Source organism: Nerophis lumbriciformis, linkage group LG02, assembly GCF_033978685.3.
Source record: "Nerophis lumbriciformis linkage group LG02, RoL_Nlum_v2.1, whole genome shotgun sequence".
In the NCBI taxonomy this organism is placed as follows: Eukaryota; Metazoa; Chordata; class Actinopteri; order Syngnathiformes; family Syngnathidae; genus Nerophis; species Nerophis lumbriciformis.
Window position 1 is genome coordinate 21,306,587 of NC_084549.2, and position 18,410 is coordinate 21,324,996.

At 41.3% G+C, this 18,410-nt stretch overlaps 1 protein-coding gene across 1 annotated transcript in view; it reads right to left on the reverse strand.

The window, feature by feature from the left end:
- Window positions 1-18,410, reverse strand: part of eys (eyes shut homolog) — a 683,137-nt gene that overhangs the window by 138,719 nt on the left and 526,008 nt on the right. Inside the window, exon 40 of the mRNA XM_061958758.1 lies at window positions 390-540. Within this exon, the coding sequence (XP_061814742.1) occupies window positions 390-540 (151 nt within the window). The remainder of the gene's footprint in view (window positions 1-389; window positions 541-18,410) is intronic.

Consider the following 18,410-nt stretch of genomic DNA (forward strand, 5'->3'; position numbering starts at 1 on the left):
TGCTAGACTAGCAGTGCAGAAATGCGGAAGAGACGTTGCATGGGTTTCCTAGTAATCACATGATAAGTTGAATGATGCAGACACGTTTGTTACTGGATGCTATCTTTGTACGTGTAAGTGATATGTAACTATAATCATTTGATGCTTGTTTGTATTGACAAATGTGCTTTTTTGGACTGGAATATTGTTCACTTAAGGACACTTGTTGTGTATGTCTGGCTTGTGTGCTGTTGTGTGCTTGGCTGTTGTGTAGCTGCTAGCTCCTAGTAGCCTATAGCCTACCATGTTTACCTTTTATAAATGACTTGACTAGAATAAAAGGCCAACCATGAGCGTTTAAAAAAATAAAAAATAAATAAATAATAATAAACATTAGAAATAATTCCTACCGGATCATAATTGGTGTCCATTGGTTATTGTTGATGGTCTGGGCGGCCGTCACATGCAGGACACGTTCAGGGTTGCATTTAAGCTCAGCAACGAGACGTCCGTCTTGAAGGAACACGTGAAGGAAAGCACCATCCAAGTTCTGCTCCCGAGCTGAGTGAAAAAAGTGTTGGAAAATCTTATTTTTCACTCCAGTACATTGTCATGAACAATTATTAGAAACAGTGGGATAGGTCTTAAATTGCTCAATCTCTTAATACTTCTGCTTATGATCCAACTTGCTTGTTATTGTAACATTTTAATGTAGAAAAATCCAACCAAAGTTGCCTCCTAAGCATTCACACACAGCACCAGTGTTTTGGAACAAGGATGAGGTAATAGCAGAAAGGTAAACATTTAATAAATGTAACTGTGACAGCCTCGGAGAAATGTATGTTTGCATTTCGTTACACAAAACTGTGGTGCATTCAAAGACCCTCGATCAGAGTCACTAGTTTTTTGAGAAAGGGGGAGACTTAACTCCCAGAAGATGCACTAATAATATTATAATCATGATACATATTACCCATTTATTGTATAATTATTAGTTGTATAATTATTATGCAATTATTTAAAATCATATTATGGCCACTTGAATATGTTTACACTTCTTTGTAAAAGAAAACAACTGAAATAAAAAAAATAATCGTAATAATGATGTATTTTTATGATTCATATTACCCACTGATGACAATCCTACAATGCATCAGGTAATATCTAGTTTACACTTACATTTGTATAATCATATTTAAGTGACTAATGACAGGCTATAGTATTATTTAAACTCACACTGTTGCCACATTATTGTCATGTCTGTGTAATCATGTTTTGTTTTAGTCATGTTTTGTTTAGTTTAGTTATTGGACTCTTTAGTTTCTGTTTACGCTCCATTGTTTTTGTTTCCATAGCGACCCATTAGTTTTCACCTGTCATGTCACGCACCTGTTTTGAGTCACGTTAATCATGTCTGTGTTATTTAAGCTTTTCATTTTCTGTTGTTCGTCCTGGTGTCATATCCTTTCTAACCCTGCTATCCTCTCGTATCAAGCCATGTTCACAGTCCCATGCCACAGTAAGTGTTTTTATTTCGTGTTCACAGTTTCTGCCTTTGTGCAAGTTTTGTTTTCATTCGCCAAGTTTTTTACCTCCGCCATTGTGCGCGCCTTTTGTTTGCTTCTGTTTTGTAGTTTGTTGGTGTTTAAAATAAATCATGTACCCATCTTCAAGCCATGTTCGATCCAAGTTCACTTGCATCTCGGGAAAACAATCACTCCATAGTCCAAGTCTTGACAATTATATTGAATTTGTTGGCACTTTTTTAAAAACAACTTTTTTTCTTTTTTTTTATAAATACTTTTTTTTTCTTTAAAAAAAATATTATTTAGGGTGTTTATCTAGATATGTTCTAGAAATGTTGTTACGATGTGGTCGCATGTTTATGCGTGGGTCGTTTTCCCAAGATGCAGACGGAACTCCGGATGCAGTGTGCAGGTAAGAAAATTATTTATTGTCCATAAATCGTTCGAAATACAAAAATACAGCATGCCGATAGCACGGGGATCTAATGGAATAGCTAACAAGAAAACAAATGGCTAAGCATAGCTCAGGAATCCAGAAGTAATCAACATAATGTGTTGCATGGAAGCAAATAAGACAGCCAGACAGAGTGTGGGGAAAAACAGGAATATGTAGCTCTCTGATTAGTGCCCAGGAGCAGGTGAGCGTCCCGAACACTAATCAGAGGCCGGTGAAACTAATCAGCACCCATGGTAACCAAAACACATACCCAGGGTTGCTGAAAACAAAACTGAGGTCGTAAAACTAATAGAATAAAACATGATCCAAGCAACAGATCATCACAAATGTTAATACCATATTTAAACATTTAGGTTTTTAGAAGTATTTTAAAAAGCTGTTTGCAACCAAATTCATACAATAATTAGTGCATGTAAATATGTCAAGTGTGTGTGTGTATGGGGTGGCAACGTTAGGTTTAAGGTGGAATGGGGGCGGGCAGCTTAAAGAGTCTTGCGTATGGGGGCCCGGATTTTGGAGCTAAGCCCCTGGCTCTAACTGCTATCAATTATGTAGAATTGTCATGACATCCATAGTTTCATCATTGTTTTTCTGATCATTTTGGCATTGAAAATAGATGTTTGCAGTTATTGGCATTCAAACAAGCACTGGCACTGAAAAAGTTCCTACTGTTGAATAATATAATCTAAAAATAAATAAAATTGTTTATTTGGATATGTTTTATATTGTCAGTCTTCAGAGGTTTCTTCATGTCCATCTACTTTCAGAGACAATTGTATTATATTTTCGCTGTCATTGTTTTTAACTTGGACAATCTGCTTTACTCCCCCTATCAAAGCCCTCTTTCCTGCTAAAAAATATAAATACTACCAAAATCCTGCCATGAAGTTGTTCGAGTAAAAAAAATACAATTTAATAAAACAAAGTTAGAATTGAAAAGCAATGACACTGAAAAATAAACTTAAAGGCAAACCTGTAGGCTGCCATTAAAAAAACACACTTCATAATCTAAAAAAAGATACAATTAATTACATATTTAATACATTTTTAATTAAAGTACCAATGATTGTCACACACACACACACTCACACTAAAGGTGTGGTGACATTTGTCCTCTGCATTTGACCCATCCCCTTGTTCACCCCCTGGGAGGTGAGGGGAGCAGTGAGCAGCAGCGGTGGCCACGCCCGGGAATCATTTTTGCTGATTTAACCCCCAATTCCAACCCTTGATGCTGAGTGCCAAGCAGGGAGGTAATGGGTCAAATGTTTATAGTCTTTGGTATGACTCGGCTGAGGTTTGAACTCACAACCTACCGATCTCAGGGCGGACACTCTAACCACTATCCATCCATCCATTTTCTACCGCTTATTCCCTTTGGGGTCGCGGGGGGCGCTGGAGCCTATCTCAGCTACAATCGGGCGGAAGGCGGGGTACACCCTGGACAAGTCGCCACCTCATCGCAGGGCCAACACAGATAGACAGACAACATTCACACTCACATCCACACACTAGGGCCAATTTAGTGTTGCCAATCAACTTATCCCCACTAGTCCACTTAAAATAATTTCCTGAGTCATTTTTTAAAACGTTTTTAGAAAACACAAAAAACTCATACATAGTCCATACGTAGCTTCATACAGAGTTTATTTAGGCAACACAATATATATGTTTTGTCAAAAATTAAGGTAGGCAATTATTTTAAGAAGATGATCACTTTTTTTTAAATTCAATGTATATACATTTCAATAGTGCCAATACTTGTTTCAGTGTCACTACATGTTATTCTCCACAATTCTTAAATATATTTTCATATATACAACACATTGTAACTAAAATATGAGAATTTAAAGTTAATATATTGAGCATAAAAATACAAATAAATGTATGTTTTTGTTTTCATGCACAATATAATTACTTTAATTGCTCGTTTGTCAACATATAATTATAGGCACTCAAGGTCAGTGTTTTTCAACCACTGTGCCACAACACACTAGTGTGCCATGAGATACAGTCCGGTGTGCCGTGGGAGATTATCTAAATTCACCTATTTGGGTTAAAAATATTTTTTGCAAACCAGTAATTATAGTCTGTAAATTATGTGTTGTTCTTGAGTGTCGGTGCTGTCTAGAGCGCGGCAGAGTAACCGCGTAATACTCTTCCATATCAGTAGGTGGCAGCCAGTAGCTAATTGCTTTGTAGCTGTCGGAAACAGCGGGAGCCAGCGTGCAGGTAAAAAGGTATCTAATAAAAAAAAAAAAAAAAAGGTGAGTACCCCTAAGAAAAGGCATTGAAGCTTAGGGAAGGCTATGCAGAACGAAACTAAAACTGAACTGGCTACAAAGTAAACAAAAACAGAATGCTGGACGACAGCAAAGACTTACTGTGGAGCAAAGACGGCGTCCACAATGTACATCCGAACATGACATGATAATCAACAATGTCCCCACAAAGGGATAAAAAGAACTGAAATATTCTCGATTGCTAAAACAAAGTAGATGCGGGAAATATAACTCAAAGGAAGACATGAAACTGCTACAGGAAAATACCAAAAAAAAGAGGAAAAGCCACCAAAATAGGAGCGCAAGACAAGAACTAAAACACTACACACAGGAAAACAGTAAAACACTCAAAATAAGTCACGGTGTGATGTGACAGGTCGTGACAGTACACCTACTTTGAGACAAGAGCTATATTGATGCATGGTTGGTTATGGTTTAAAGCATACTTGACAACCTTGAGACCTCCGATTTCGGGAGGGGGTGGGGGGGCGTGGTTGGGGGCGTGGTTAAGAGGGGAGGAGTATATTTACAGCTAGAATTCACCAAGTCAAGTATTTCATATATATATATATATATATATATATATATATATATATATATATATATATATATATATATATATATATTTATTTTATTATATATATATATATATATATATAAATAAATAAGAGAAACACTTGAACTTCAGTGTTCATTTATTTACACATATACACACACATAACACTCATCTACTCATTGTTGAGTTAAAGGTTGAATTGTCCATCCTTGTTCTATTCTCTGTCACTATTTTTCTAACCATGCTGAACACCCTCTCTGATGATGCATTCTGCTTCGTCTCCTTGTTGTGTGCGCAGTTGTGCACTGCACTCTCTAAAAGCCCTAGATGTTATTGTCACATATGCATGTACAGTAGATGGCAGTATTGTTCTGTTTAAGAGTGTCACAACATTGCTGTTTACGACAGACGAACTGCTTTACGGTAGACGAAAACGTGACTGCTGTTGTTGTGTGTTGTTACCGCGCTGGGAGGACGTTAATGAAATTGCCTAACAATAAACCCACATAAGAAACCAAGAACTCGCCCTCGATCATTCTACAGTTATAACGTGATTGGGCAGGCACGCTGTTTATATTGTGGGAAAGCGGACGTGAAAACAGGCTGTCGACACGTCACTCAGGGCCGCCTTATTTTCTGGAGATTTTCGGGAGAAAATTTGTCCCAGGAGGTTTTCGGGGGAGGCACTGAATTTCGGGAGTTTCCCGGAAAATCCGGGAGGGTTGGCAAGTATGGTTTAAAGTCATATCCAACAATTGCGACAACGACTTTTTACTGTCAACTGAGGTTCGTTTTTTAATGATTTCTGCTTGTGGTGTGCCTCCGGATTTTTTCAACGCAAACAATGTGCCTTGGCTCAAAAAAGGTTGAAAAACACTGGTAATGTTGAAGCAGAACAACAACAACAGCAACAAAACTCAATATTTGAATTAAATGACTAAAAATAACATTTTTCAAAGTCGTCTCAGTTTTCAAAGTAAAACTTTCAGATATGTGCACTTTCCCCTCTACATGGCTAACATCGCTCTTTTAAAGATGATTCATATTTGAGTCACTTTTCAGATGTATTACATTTCCAGCAGGGCAGGCTACAGTGCTAAAGTACTCCTGCTCTGATACAAGGCAGCAGGATGTACAGCAAGGACGAAAAAAAAGGATGCACGCTAATCCCGCATTCCTCCCTAAAAAGACAGAAGTGACATGAAAATGTGAAGACAGAAAGAGAGCTGTGAGGGGAAAGATAATATTTTTGCAAGGCCATAGAGGCGCGCTGCAAGAAGAGGTCAGGAGGTCACAGATGTGTTGACCGCTTTGATTTTATCCTGACAGCGACGACTGAGCCATCGCGCTTTGAGGAATCGGACAGGCCGCTGAGGTTACAATCTGGACAAACGAGCGTGTGCCGTAGAGACGAGCACAGTATGTCTTAGTAAGGCTGCTGCCATTTGTGATGAAGTGATGGCATGGCTGCGAGGATGAATGGAAATTGATGAAGAGAGACTGGTGCAAAAGCTGAGCTTGTTGTTTTCAGGGCTGATACGACGGCTCGCAACAATTCCTCCAGGATAAGACGGGCATCCAGAAAATCCCCCATCTTTTTTTTTTTTTTTGGTCACAGAGAGGCTGTGCTTAGCTTAATACTGAAGTCTGATAATGCCTGTTATAAGCTGACTTGGAGGTCTTCCTCCTCATAAGCTGAGACAGGGAGGCTCTTAACGTTGACATATTATCTGAATGGACCGCGGAAGGAAAATCATGTTCAGATAATGCAGTCTTCTGTGCCACTCCTCCTCCATGATGAACGAGCATGACAAGACATAGCAGGCAAAAGTGCATTTTAAACATTACTGTTAATTGCCTGCCAGGAATTAGTAGCATTATTGATACGGGTTTAGAACGGTGCATGCAGTAAAAATATGGAAAATAAATGTCAATTGCTCATGTTTTTTGTTACCAGGCAATGAAGCTGCAAATTGACTAGCATTAGTGTTTTGCAATATAGACAATATACAGTATAAATGACATTCATTTAGAGGTGTAATGCAGTGATAGTGTCATTGGCGATCACAATCAGAATCAGCTTTATTGTCATTACGCAGGGTAGCGAGATTGAGGTCATTCCATACAGTGCGATGTGTGCATGCAAGAAAACAATGTGTAAATATATAAAAATATAAAAAATATAGAAGTGCAAAGAAAGGTGTGGAAGAGAACAGTGTTCACTCTATACTCTCTGTACAATGTACACTCTATACACTCTGTGCAAAATGTACACCCTATACACTCTGTACAAATGTACACCCTATACACCCTGCACAAATGTGACCCTATACACTCTGTACAAATGTACACTCTATACAGTGCATACTTGCCAACCCTCCCGGATTTTCCGGGAGACTCCCGAAATTCACCGCCTCTCCCAAAAACCTCCCGGGACAAATTTTCTCCCGAAAAATCTCCCGGAATTCAGGCGCACCTGAGTGACGTGTCGACAGCCTGTTTTCACGTCCGTTTTCCCACAATATAAACAGCGTGCCTGCCCAATCACGTTATAACTGTAGAATGATCGAGGGCGAGTTCTTGGTTTCTTATGTGGGTTTATTGTTAGGCAATTTCATTAACGTCCTCCCAGCGCCGTAACAACACACAACAACAGCAGTCACGTTTTCGTCTACCGTAAAGCAGTTCGTCTGCCGTAAACAGCAATGTTGTGACACTCTTAAACAGGACAATACTGCCATCTACTGTGGATGCATATATGACAATAACATCTACAGCTTTTAGAGAGTGCAGTGCACAACTGCGCACACAACAAGGAGACGAAGCAGAATGCATCATCAGAGAGGGTGTTCAGCATGGTTAGAAAAATAGTGACAGGGAATAGAACAAGGATGGACAATTCAACCCTTAACTCAACAATGAGTAGATGAGTGTTATGTGTGTGTATAAGTGTAAGTAAATGAACACTGAAATTCAAGTATTTCTCTTATTTATATATATATAATAAAAAATATATATAATAAAATAAAATATATATATATATATATATATATATATATATATATTTTATTTTATTATATATATTTTTTTTATTATATATATATAAATAAGAGAAATACTTGAATTTCAGTGTTCATTTACTTCAATTCAAGTATTTCTCTTATTTATATATATATAATAAAAAATATATATAATAAAATAAAATATATATATATATATATATATATGGAGAGGCGTGATTGGGAAGAATGGCCGCCCGGATCTGAACCCGAGTGGTGTTTTGTTATTGGACTTTTGTGCTCGTCACGGATTGTCAATAACTAACACCATGTTCAAACATAAGGGTGTCCATATGTGCACTTGGCACCAGGACACCCTAGGCCGCAGTTCCATGATCGACTTTGTAGTTGTGTCATCGGATTTGCGGCCTCATGTTTTGGACACTCGGGTGAAGAGAGGGGCGGAGCTTTCTACCGATCACCACCTGGTGGTGAGTTGGCTGCGATGGTGGGGGAGGATGCCGGACAGACCTGGCAGGCCCAAACGCATTGTGAGGGTTTGCTGGGAACGTCTAGCAGAGTCTCCTGTCAGAGAGAGTTTCAATTCCCACCTCCGGAAGAACTTTGAACATGTCACGAGGGAGGCGCTGGACATTGAGTCCGAGTGGACGATGTTCCGTACCTCTGTTGTCGGGGCGGCCGATTGGAGCTGTGGCCGCAGGGTAGTTGGTGCCTGTCGTGGCGGTAATCCTAGAACCCGTTGGTGGACACCGGCGGTGAGGGATGCCGTCAAGCTGAAGAAGGAGTCCTATCGGGTTCTTTTGGCTCATGGGACTCCTGACGCAGCAGACAGGTACCGACAGGCCAAGCGGTGTGCGGCTTCAGCGGTCGCGGAGGCAAAAACTCGGACATGGGAGGAGTTCGGTGAGGCCATGGAAAAAGACTTCCGGACGGCTTCGAAGCAATTCTGGACCACCATCCGCCGCCTCAGGAAGGGGAAGCAGTGCAGTGTCAACACCGTGTATGGTGGGGATGGTGCTCTGTTGACCTCGACTGCGGATGTTGTGGATCGGTGGAGAGAATACTTCGAAGACCTCCTCAATCCTACCAGCACGTCTTCCTATGAGGAAGCAGGGCCTGGGGAATCTGTGGTGGGCTCTCCTATTTCTGGGGCTGAGGTTGCCGAGGTAGTTAAAAAGCTCCTCGGTGGCAAGGCCCCGGGGGTGGATGAGATCCGCCCGGAGTTCCTTAAGGCTCTGGATGTTGTGGGGCTGTCTTGGTTGACAAGACTCTGCAACATCGCGTGGACATCGGGGGCGGTACCTCTGGATTGGCAGACCGGGGTGGTGGTTCCTCTCTTTAAGAAGGGGAACCGGAGGGTGTGTTCCAACTATCGTGGGATCACACTCCTCAGCCTTCCCGGTAAGGTCTATTCAGGTGTACTGGAGAGGAGGCTACGCCGGATAGTCGAACCTCGGATTCAGGAGGAACAGTGTGGTTTTCGTCCTGGTCGTGGAACTGTGGACCAGCTCTATACTCTCGGCAGGGTCCTTGAGGGTGCATGGGAGTTTGCCCAACCAGTCTACATGTGCTTTGTGGACTTGGAGAAGGCATTCGACCGTGTACCCCGGGAAGTCCTGTGGGGAGTGCTCAGAGAGTATGGGGTAACGGACTGTCTTATTGTGGCGGTTCGCTCCCTGTATAATCAGTGTCAGAGCTTGGTCCGCATTGCCGGCAGTAAGTCGGACACGTTTCCAGTGAGGGTTGGACTCCGCCAGGGCTGCCCTTTGTCACCGATTCTGTTCATAACCTTTATGGACAGAATTTCTAGGCGCAGTCAGGGCGTTGAGGGTATCTGGTTTGGTGGCTGCAGGATTAGGTCTCTGCTTTTTGCAGATGATGTGGTCCTGATGGCTTCATCTGGCCAAGATCTTCAGCTCTCACTGGATCGGTTCGCAGCCGAGTGTGAAGCGACTGGGATGAGAATCAGCACCTCCAAATCCGAGACCATGGTTCTCGCCCGGAAAAGGGTGGAGTGCCATCTCCGGGTTGGGGAGGAGATCTTGCCCCAAGTGGAGGAGTTCAAGTACCTCGGAGTCTTGTTCACGAGTGAGGGAAGAGTGGATCGTGAGATCGACAGGCGGATCGGTGCGGCATCTTCAGTAATGCGGACGCTGTATCGATCCGTTGTGGTGAAGAAGGAGCTGAGCCAGAAGGCAAAGCTCTCGATTTACCGGTCGATCTACGTTCCCATCCTCACCTATGGTCATGAGCTTTGGGTCATGACCGAAAGGACAAGATCACGGGTACAAGCGGCCGAAATGAGTTTCCTCCGCCGGGTGGCGGGGCTCTCCCTTAGAGATAGGGTGAGAAGCTCTGCCATCCGGGGGGAACTCAAAGTAAAGCCGCTGCTCCTCCATATCGAGAGGAGCCAGATGAGGTGGTTCGGGCATCTGGTCAGGATGCCACCCGAACGCCTCCCTCGGGAGGTGTTTCGGGCACGTCCGACCGGTAGGAGGCCACGGGGAAGACCCAGGACACGTTGGGAAGACTATGTCTCCCGGCTGGCCTGGGAACGCCTCGGGATCCACCGGGAGGAGCTGGACGAAGTGGCTGGGGAGAGGGAAGTCTGGGCTTCCCTGCTTAGGCTGCTGCCCCCGCGACCCGACCTCGGATAAGCGGAAGAAGATGGATGGATGGATATATATATATATATATACATATATATATATATATATATATATATATATAGCTAGAATTCACTGAAAGTCAAGTATTTCTTATATATATATATATATATATATATATATATATATATATATATATATATATGAAATATTTGACTTGGTGAATTCTAGCTGTAAATATACTCCTCCCCTCTTAACCACGCCCCCAAACACGCCCCCGCCCCAACCACGCCCCCTGCGCCCCCTCCCCCCCCCACCTCCCGGAATCGCAGGTCTCAAGGTTGACAAGTATGACAGTGGGTGAAATGAATATATACATGAATATCTACATGAAAAAAAAAAATAAATAAAAAAAAACAGGGTGGTTGGGGGTATGGGTTATTGCACCGAAGAGAAGGCAGTTATGAGGGACAATGGGGCAGTCCGTTCAGGGTGGTTATGGCCCTGGGGAAGAAGCTGTTCTTTAGCCTGTTTGTCTTGGTTTTAATGCACCTGTAGCGCTTCCCAGAGGGCAGCAGGTGGAACAGGTCAGAGCCAGGGTGGGTGCTGTCCTTGATGATGGGGCAGCGGGAGGTGCAGATGTCCATCAGAGAGGGGAGAGGGCGGCCGAAGCGAATATGATAGTACTCCTGTTGGTGAGTCTGGTCATCTGTGGGTCCTCAGGTGGCTGTAGAAGCCAATCCGTGATCCACGGACTCTATTGCAGTGGGGGCATATATGCGTGATTGTCGTGGGAGTAGTGGTGGTTGTGGTGGTGGTCTGACTACACTAGTATTTACTATGATTTGTGCTGATATTGTAAATAATTAATATCGGCCAATACTCGAGGCTCTAATATCAGTTTCATGTCGGAATTGAGCTGTATCGGGACACCCCTTCTCTAATATACAACGTACATATTTGTTATAGTAAATGTTTTCATATTCTCAGCTTTATAAAGACCTTCATTATTTTACTGAAAGTTTTATGTCACACAAAAAAACAAAATACGATCACATGAAGCATGTGTTTAAATAACAAGTAAGAACCAAATTATTACAGTGGAATCATCATACAGATGAATGATTTGCTGATGCAGCAATATCGCTTTAAGATAGATAACCATAGCCTCCTCTCAGGGAAGTTGTTTCTGCTCATACTATTACTCATCCGTCAACAAGTATTATTTACTGTGTCAACACTGCCCTATCTTTTTATTTTCTATTTTTCAACATTGTTCCTGCTGTCCCTTCGGTGCAGTTACTCTGCACCGGGCCTAACGGAGCGTTCGTCCTGTTTGTCGGAACCTGTCACCTGTGTCTTTCTCTTGCTTGCTTTTTCTCTCTCCCACACCCCAACACCCGTCTCGGATTTTTATTCTTGAGCTGACTTGTGAAGTCCGGGGGGAGACTCACATGTTTGCTTCGGGGAGAGGTATAAAGAAAAAAAAAACACATAAAGGAGGAGAGTATAAGAAGCAGGTCAGGCAGATAAATTCTTTGCATCTCAATGCATGTCTTTTGGTCTTCTTCTGATTAACTTTGTCTGTTTGATCTCTGGAGTTTTCTTTTCAGTTGTGATGTGAGAGCCATGCAGTGCCGTAAGCCAGGAAGCATTACCAGATAAAAGGCGCATTGCCCTCTATCTATTCTTTCTGAACATCTTTTTCAATGACAACACTCATGGCTTCTTCCTGTCTTCTGCAGGCAGCGAGAGGTAAATACTGTGCGACAATAATGCAATAAAAAACCTCCAACCATAATTTCAACAGCTTCCACTGCAATCTTCAAATATACTCCTGTGATGAAAGCCTGGCATGTCATCAGAGTAGTCATTATAGAAAATCTGTGAGAACCGAGACGCGCAGTCTCTTAAAATCAAAGCGTCCAGATGACTTGTGGTGGCAGCTGATAAATGAAGCAGCGTGTCTTGACAGGGTGAAGGTGAAACAATTAGGCTAGTTTGACACAATTTGATTCACCTGACAGCGATCATATCTGATTAGGACACAGTCCTACTCGGGCCATAACGAGATGGAATGAGCAGGGCATCATGATATGGAATTCTAGATGTTTAAGATTTTCAACACTCTAATAACAAAAATGAAAAGCATACTGTATGATAGGCAAATCTATCAACATATTTTCATAAACTATGTGTTTATTATTTTAATGGTTATTTGAACTGATGTCGTGAGTATAACTGGGTAACTTTCACATTCGAACGGATCCCTAATACCTGAGACTTGATGCCAGTACGCAACGATACTAAGTTTTTATTTACCTTTAAAGGGGAACATTATCACAATTTCAGAAGGGTTAAAACCATTAAAAATCAGTTCCCAGTGGCTTATTTTATTTTTCAAAGTTTTTTTCAAAATTTTACCCATCACGCAATATCCCTAAAAGAAGCTTCAAAGTGCCTGATTTTAACCATCGTTATATACACCCGTCCATTTTCCTGTGACGTCACACAGTGATGCCAATACAAACAAACATGGCGGATAGAACAGCAAGGAATAGTGACATTAGCTCGGATTCAGACTCGGATTTCAGCGGCTTGGGCGATTCAACAGATTATGCATGTATTGAAACGGATGGTTGTAGTGTGGAGGCAGGTAGCGAAAACGAAATTGAAGAAGAAACTGAAGCTATTGAGCCATATCGGTTTGAACCGTATGCAAGCGAAACCGACGAAAACGACACGACAGCCAGCGACACGGGAGAAAGCGAGGACGAATTTGGCGATCGCCTTCTAACCAACGATTGGTATGTGTTTGTTTGGCATTAAAGGAAACTAACAACTATGAACTAGGTTTACAGCATATGAAATACATTTGGCAACAACATGCACTTTGAGAGTGCAGACAGCCCAGTTTTCATCAATTAATATATTCTGTAGACATACCCTCATCCGCTCTCTTTTCCTGAAAGCTGATCTGTCCAGTCCAGTTGGAAATGCATCTGCTTTGAGTGTCGCAGGATATCCACACATTCTTGCCATCTCTGTCGTAGCATAGCTTTCGTCGGTAAAGTGTGCGGAACAAACGTCCAATTTCTTGCCACTTTCGCATCTTTGGGCCACTGGTGCAACTTGAATCCGTCCCTGTTCGTGTTGTTACACCCTCCAACAACACACCGACGAGGCATGATGTCTCCAAGGTACGGAAAACAGTCGAAAAAACGGAAAATAACAGAGCTGATTTGACTCGGTGTTTGTAATGTGTTTGAGAAAATGGCGGATTGCTTCCCGATGTGATGTCACATTGTGACGTCATCGCCCCGAGAGCGAATAATAGAAAGGCGTTTAATACGCCAAAATTCACCCATTTAGAGTTCGGAAATAGGCTAAAAAAATATATGGTCTTTTTTCTGCAACATCAAGGTATATATTGACGCTTACATAGGTCTGGTGATAATGTTCCCCTTTAACAATGATAACTGCGCTGTCCAGTTGTTATATCTTGATTCCGTACATTTCCTACTGCTGGTTGTCTCCACAAGCTGGATAGTGTGTACCACGGGGCACTGAGATTCATCACCAACTGCACTCCCCTTACTCACCATTGCGTATTATACTCAATGGTTAACTGGACATCTTTAGGTGCTCGACGCCTCAATCATTGGTATGTTTTTATCTACAAAACCATACTGGGTATCACTCCATCTTATCTGTCTTGTCTTTTAACAAAGAAACAAGGAAGTCACAATCTTCGTTCAATGAATGTTCTGCAATTTGTCGTCCCCAAAGTAAGAACTGAACTGGGCAAGAAAGCATTTAGGTTTTCAGCACCAAAGGCTTGGAATAACCTACAATTGAATATTAAACTTCAAACCCTTGTTACATTGAATGAGTTTAAAGTTTCTGTGAAAGGATTGCAGTCTACCTTGTCTGTATGCACATGTGTCATGTGAGCAAGTTTTAATGTTGTAAATGTGATGTTTTATGTGTTTACTGTTTTTTTTAATGTAACCTTGCTGCTGCCCTCTTGGCCAGGTCTCCCTTGGAAAAGAGATCCTTGATCTCAATGGGATTTTTACCTGGTTAAATAAATGCTAAATAAATACAAATACATTTCCGAGTCTCATTTGCAAGTATTATAGAGTAGACTTTGTATGCAAATGCAATTTCAAGACGTTATATGGCAGAAGTGTATAGACCACAGTGTTTTGCCTGGTCAGGGAGTTGTATTTATTGGCCATTTAGCTGAATCTAGTATTTAGTTGTGCCCCAAAAAAGAGTTTATACTATAAGTATTGTACTTATTGTAATGGCTCAAGCACCTGCCGACACACACTCCTGCTGCGGCCACTCATCTCAATCTGAAATCAACACACCTGACGCTGATGAGGACTCCACTTCCTTCTTAAGCCAGCTTGTCCTGCATTCCAGTGCCAGAACGTAACTACGTGTACCTGTACAATAAGCCTTACACATCTCCAGCTTTCCTCGCCTATGTGCTTCCTCGCTCTCCGTGTTTTCCCTCCTCTGTACTCATCGTGTCTTGTCCTGTGTCATCATCCTGCAGTTCCTCATCGTTCCCTGGTTTCGAGCTGTGTGTCTCGTCTTCCCGGATTCCCCCTGGACTTCCTGCTGCCTCCCTGGATCTCGACCTCTCGCTTGTCCCCGGACCTCCGAGCCTGCCTTGCCCTTTTTGGACTTCCGCATCTTTCTCAATATGCACCTTTAACACCTCCCGGTAACACTCACCATATAATCGCTTCACATAGTCACACCACACGGATTTTGATTAATTACGCACATCATTCTATTGTGTTAATAAATACGCTGCATGTTAAGCAACGTCCCTGTCTCCGTGCCGTCTCCTTCTCCACTGTACCGTTACACTTATTACACACCAGTTGTTTGATTGTAATGTCCATCTTTGTTGTAGTTTTCAATGAGGTGTTGAAATCAGGAGCATTTTATTGACATTACCAATAACATTGAGCTAGCACATTTGGAAAAGTTGAGCCTTACTGTACATTTGTTGGCATAGAAAATTGCAACATTACCTAGAAGCAGTCCCACTAATTGCAACACAGAACGACACATACATATGTTCCTTTTGACTGTACATGTACTGTAAATGTATAATGTATTTATATTATTCACATGTGAATAATGCTGTATAATAGACTGTATATATGTTATTCACCTGTGAATAATGCTGTATAATAGACTGTATATATGTTATTCACCTGTGAATATTGCTGTATAATAGACTGTATATATGTTATTCACCTGTGAATAATGCTGTATAATAGACTGTGTTTAAATTATTCACATGTGAATAATGCTGTATAAAGTTAAAGTTAAAGTTAAAGTACCAATGATTGTCACACACACACTAGGTGTGGCGAAATTATTCTCTGCATTTGACCCATCACCCTTGATCACCCCCTGGGAGGTGAGGGGAGCAGTGGGCAGCAGCGGTGGCTGCGCCCGGGAATCATTTTGGTGATTTAACCCCCAATTCCAACCCTTGATGCTGAGTGCCAAGCAGGGAGGTAATGGGTCCCATTTTTATAGTCTTTGGTATGACTCGGCCGGGATTTGAACTCCCAACCTACCGATCTCAGGACGGACACTCTAACCACTAGGCCACTGAGTAGGTATTTATATTATTCACATGTAAAAAATACCTAAGTGTTTATTGTCTATTGTGAGAGAACTGTGGTGCTGAATTTCCCCCAGGGATCAATAAAGTACCTTCTATTCTATTCTAAGTTTTTGAGACTCAAGAGTTTTTGCTGAGTTTTCTGCAACGTGAGCCCACCTGGGCAGAATTGACCACTAATCTGGAATTGTGAGTAACACATTACAAAAGTAACATAGAACTGTGTGACCTACACATTCACAAAATAGATCTCCAAGAATGAAATGGTTTAAAAGGATAATATGGTTGTTATATTCCTGTTGAAACAATGAGTGAAATCATACGCTTTTCTAAATATTGCTATTGTAACATACGGCTATCCTTTTGTTGCGTTCGTGTGTGTTAGTGGGGTGTATCTTACATGATCGGACCAGAAAAATGGGGATAGGTCCTTAGACAGCCACCTCACCGCTGCCAACAAGCCGTTTAACTCCGTAAAGCGGTAGTGTAGCTAATCTCAACTCAGAGAGATTGAGATGATTGTATAATTGCCGTTTTTACCAGGAAATAAGAAGTATTTTTTTTCCAGAAAAAAGTCTGAAAAAGACTGGTCACCAAACAGTTTCTACAATGTATCGAGAATTTTTTTCTCTCTCAAGGTTGGGCAGAGTAGCAACGAGCAGAACAGGAGTTAAGATGTGAATTTCCTGATAATGGTGATCAACAAAGCAGAGTTATTAAACAGTTGTGAGAGCAGCTATGTTATAATAAATCAGAGTTTTATAATCTGCTAGTTCATTAAAGAATTGTCGTGATTCATTAAGGTCAGTTTTTTATTTTGGAAAATAAGGCGCACTTAAATTCATTTTTTTTCCTCAAAACTCAACAGTGCGCCTTATAACCCGGTGCGCCTAATGTAAGGAATAATTCTGGTTTTGCTTATTGACCTTGAAGCTATTTTATTTGGTACATGGTGTAATGATAAGTGTGACCAGTAGTTGGCAGGAAAACAAAAGAGATACGTGTAGACTGCAAAATAATGACAGTCACACACAAGAGATACGTGCAGACTGCAATATGACGCAAGTAAACAACACCAACATTTTGTATATTCCATTGAAAATATACAACATTACACATGGCACTCAAAAATCTATTATTTTAGTGCGACTTTGGTAAGCTATGAAGCTGCGCCGCTTGATTGATTGTACTGTGCTTCAACATACGAGTATTATTATGGTGTGTATATAAGGTAAGACGTATTATCTGGCGTTTTGTTTCACAATATTATGCAAAAGCAACTGATCTGTATTTGGGATCTGCGTAGGTTCTGAGAAATTGCGTGGTTCCGCCTTTGTAGTCCGTGCCGACACCATAGTCTATAAGTTTCTTCTTTTTCTCTATCTTCTTGTTATGTGAAATTCACCCTCCGCTGTTGCCATTTCTAATATAAAGTAGTGTAAAGCTCTTACTTATACTGTATCTGCCATGAATGCGCTAAAACATACCGGTGTAGTGAGTTTACATTATTCACCCAAGGAACTTTAGTTATTAGAGAGTTCCGGTCGGACAGTTTTTCACGGGGCACATTTCCGGCGGATGAGGAAATGCTGCTCCGTTATTGATTTAAGTAAAGTCTGAATGTCATTAAAACAGTTAGCTCCATCTTTTGACACTTCTTCCAATCCCGTCCTTGCACGCTACACCGCTACAACAAAGATGACGGGGAGAAGACGCTGCCGAAGGTGAGCCACGTAAATAAGACCACCCACAAAGTGGCACATCCTGAAGCGACTGTCAGAAAGCGACTTGAAGATGATCTGTAAAACATAATCTATGCAATATTAACAAATTATAATAATATGACTCCTTTAATGCACCCTATAATCCGGTGCGCCTTATATATGAAAACAGGTTGAAAATTGACCATTCATTGGCAGTGCGCCTTATAATCCGGTGCGCCCTATGGTCCGGAAAATACAGTAATGTATCACTTTTTGGAATACGTTTCCCAATATACTTATTCCATTATTATAATAATTATATTTCCCATATTCAATGTCTTTTATAAGACGGCATGTGGTTTCATTTCAGCTGACCCTATTATCTAAATTTGATAGTTTGTGGGACAACTTTTTTATACAGCTTTATACAATTGGAGGTTGCCTAGTAGGATACATTGCACTTGTCCAAAAAACATGTACTTCCAGTAAAGTATATGACAAATCCCTTTCAAACCATGTATATCATGTTATCATTTTCAATTTGTTTGATTTTATTCCAGCTGTGATATATTTTATTTATTTTTTGATAGTTTTAGTCTGTGGCAAATTGCACAAAACTCTG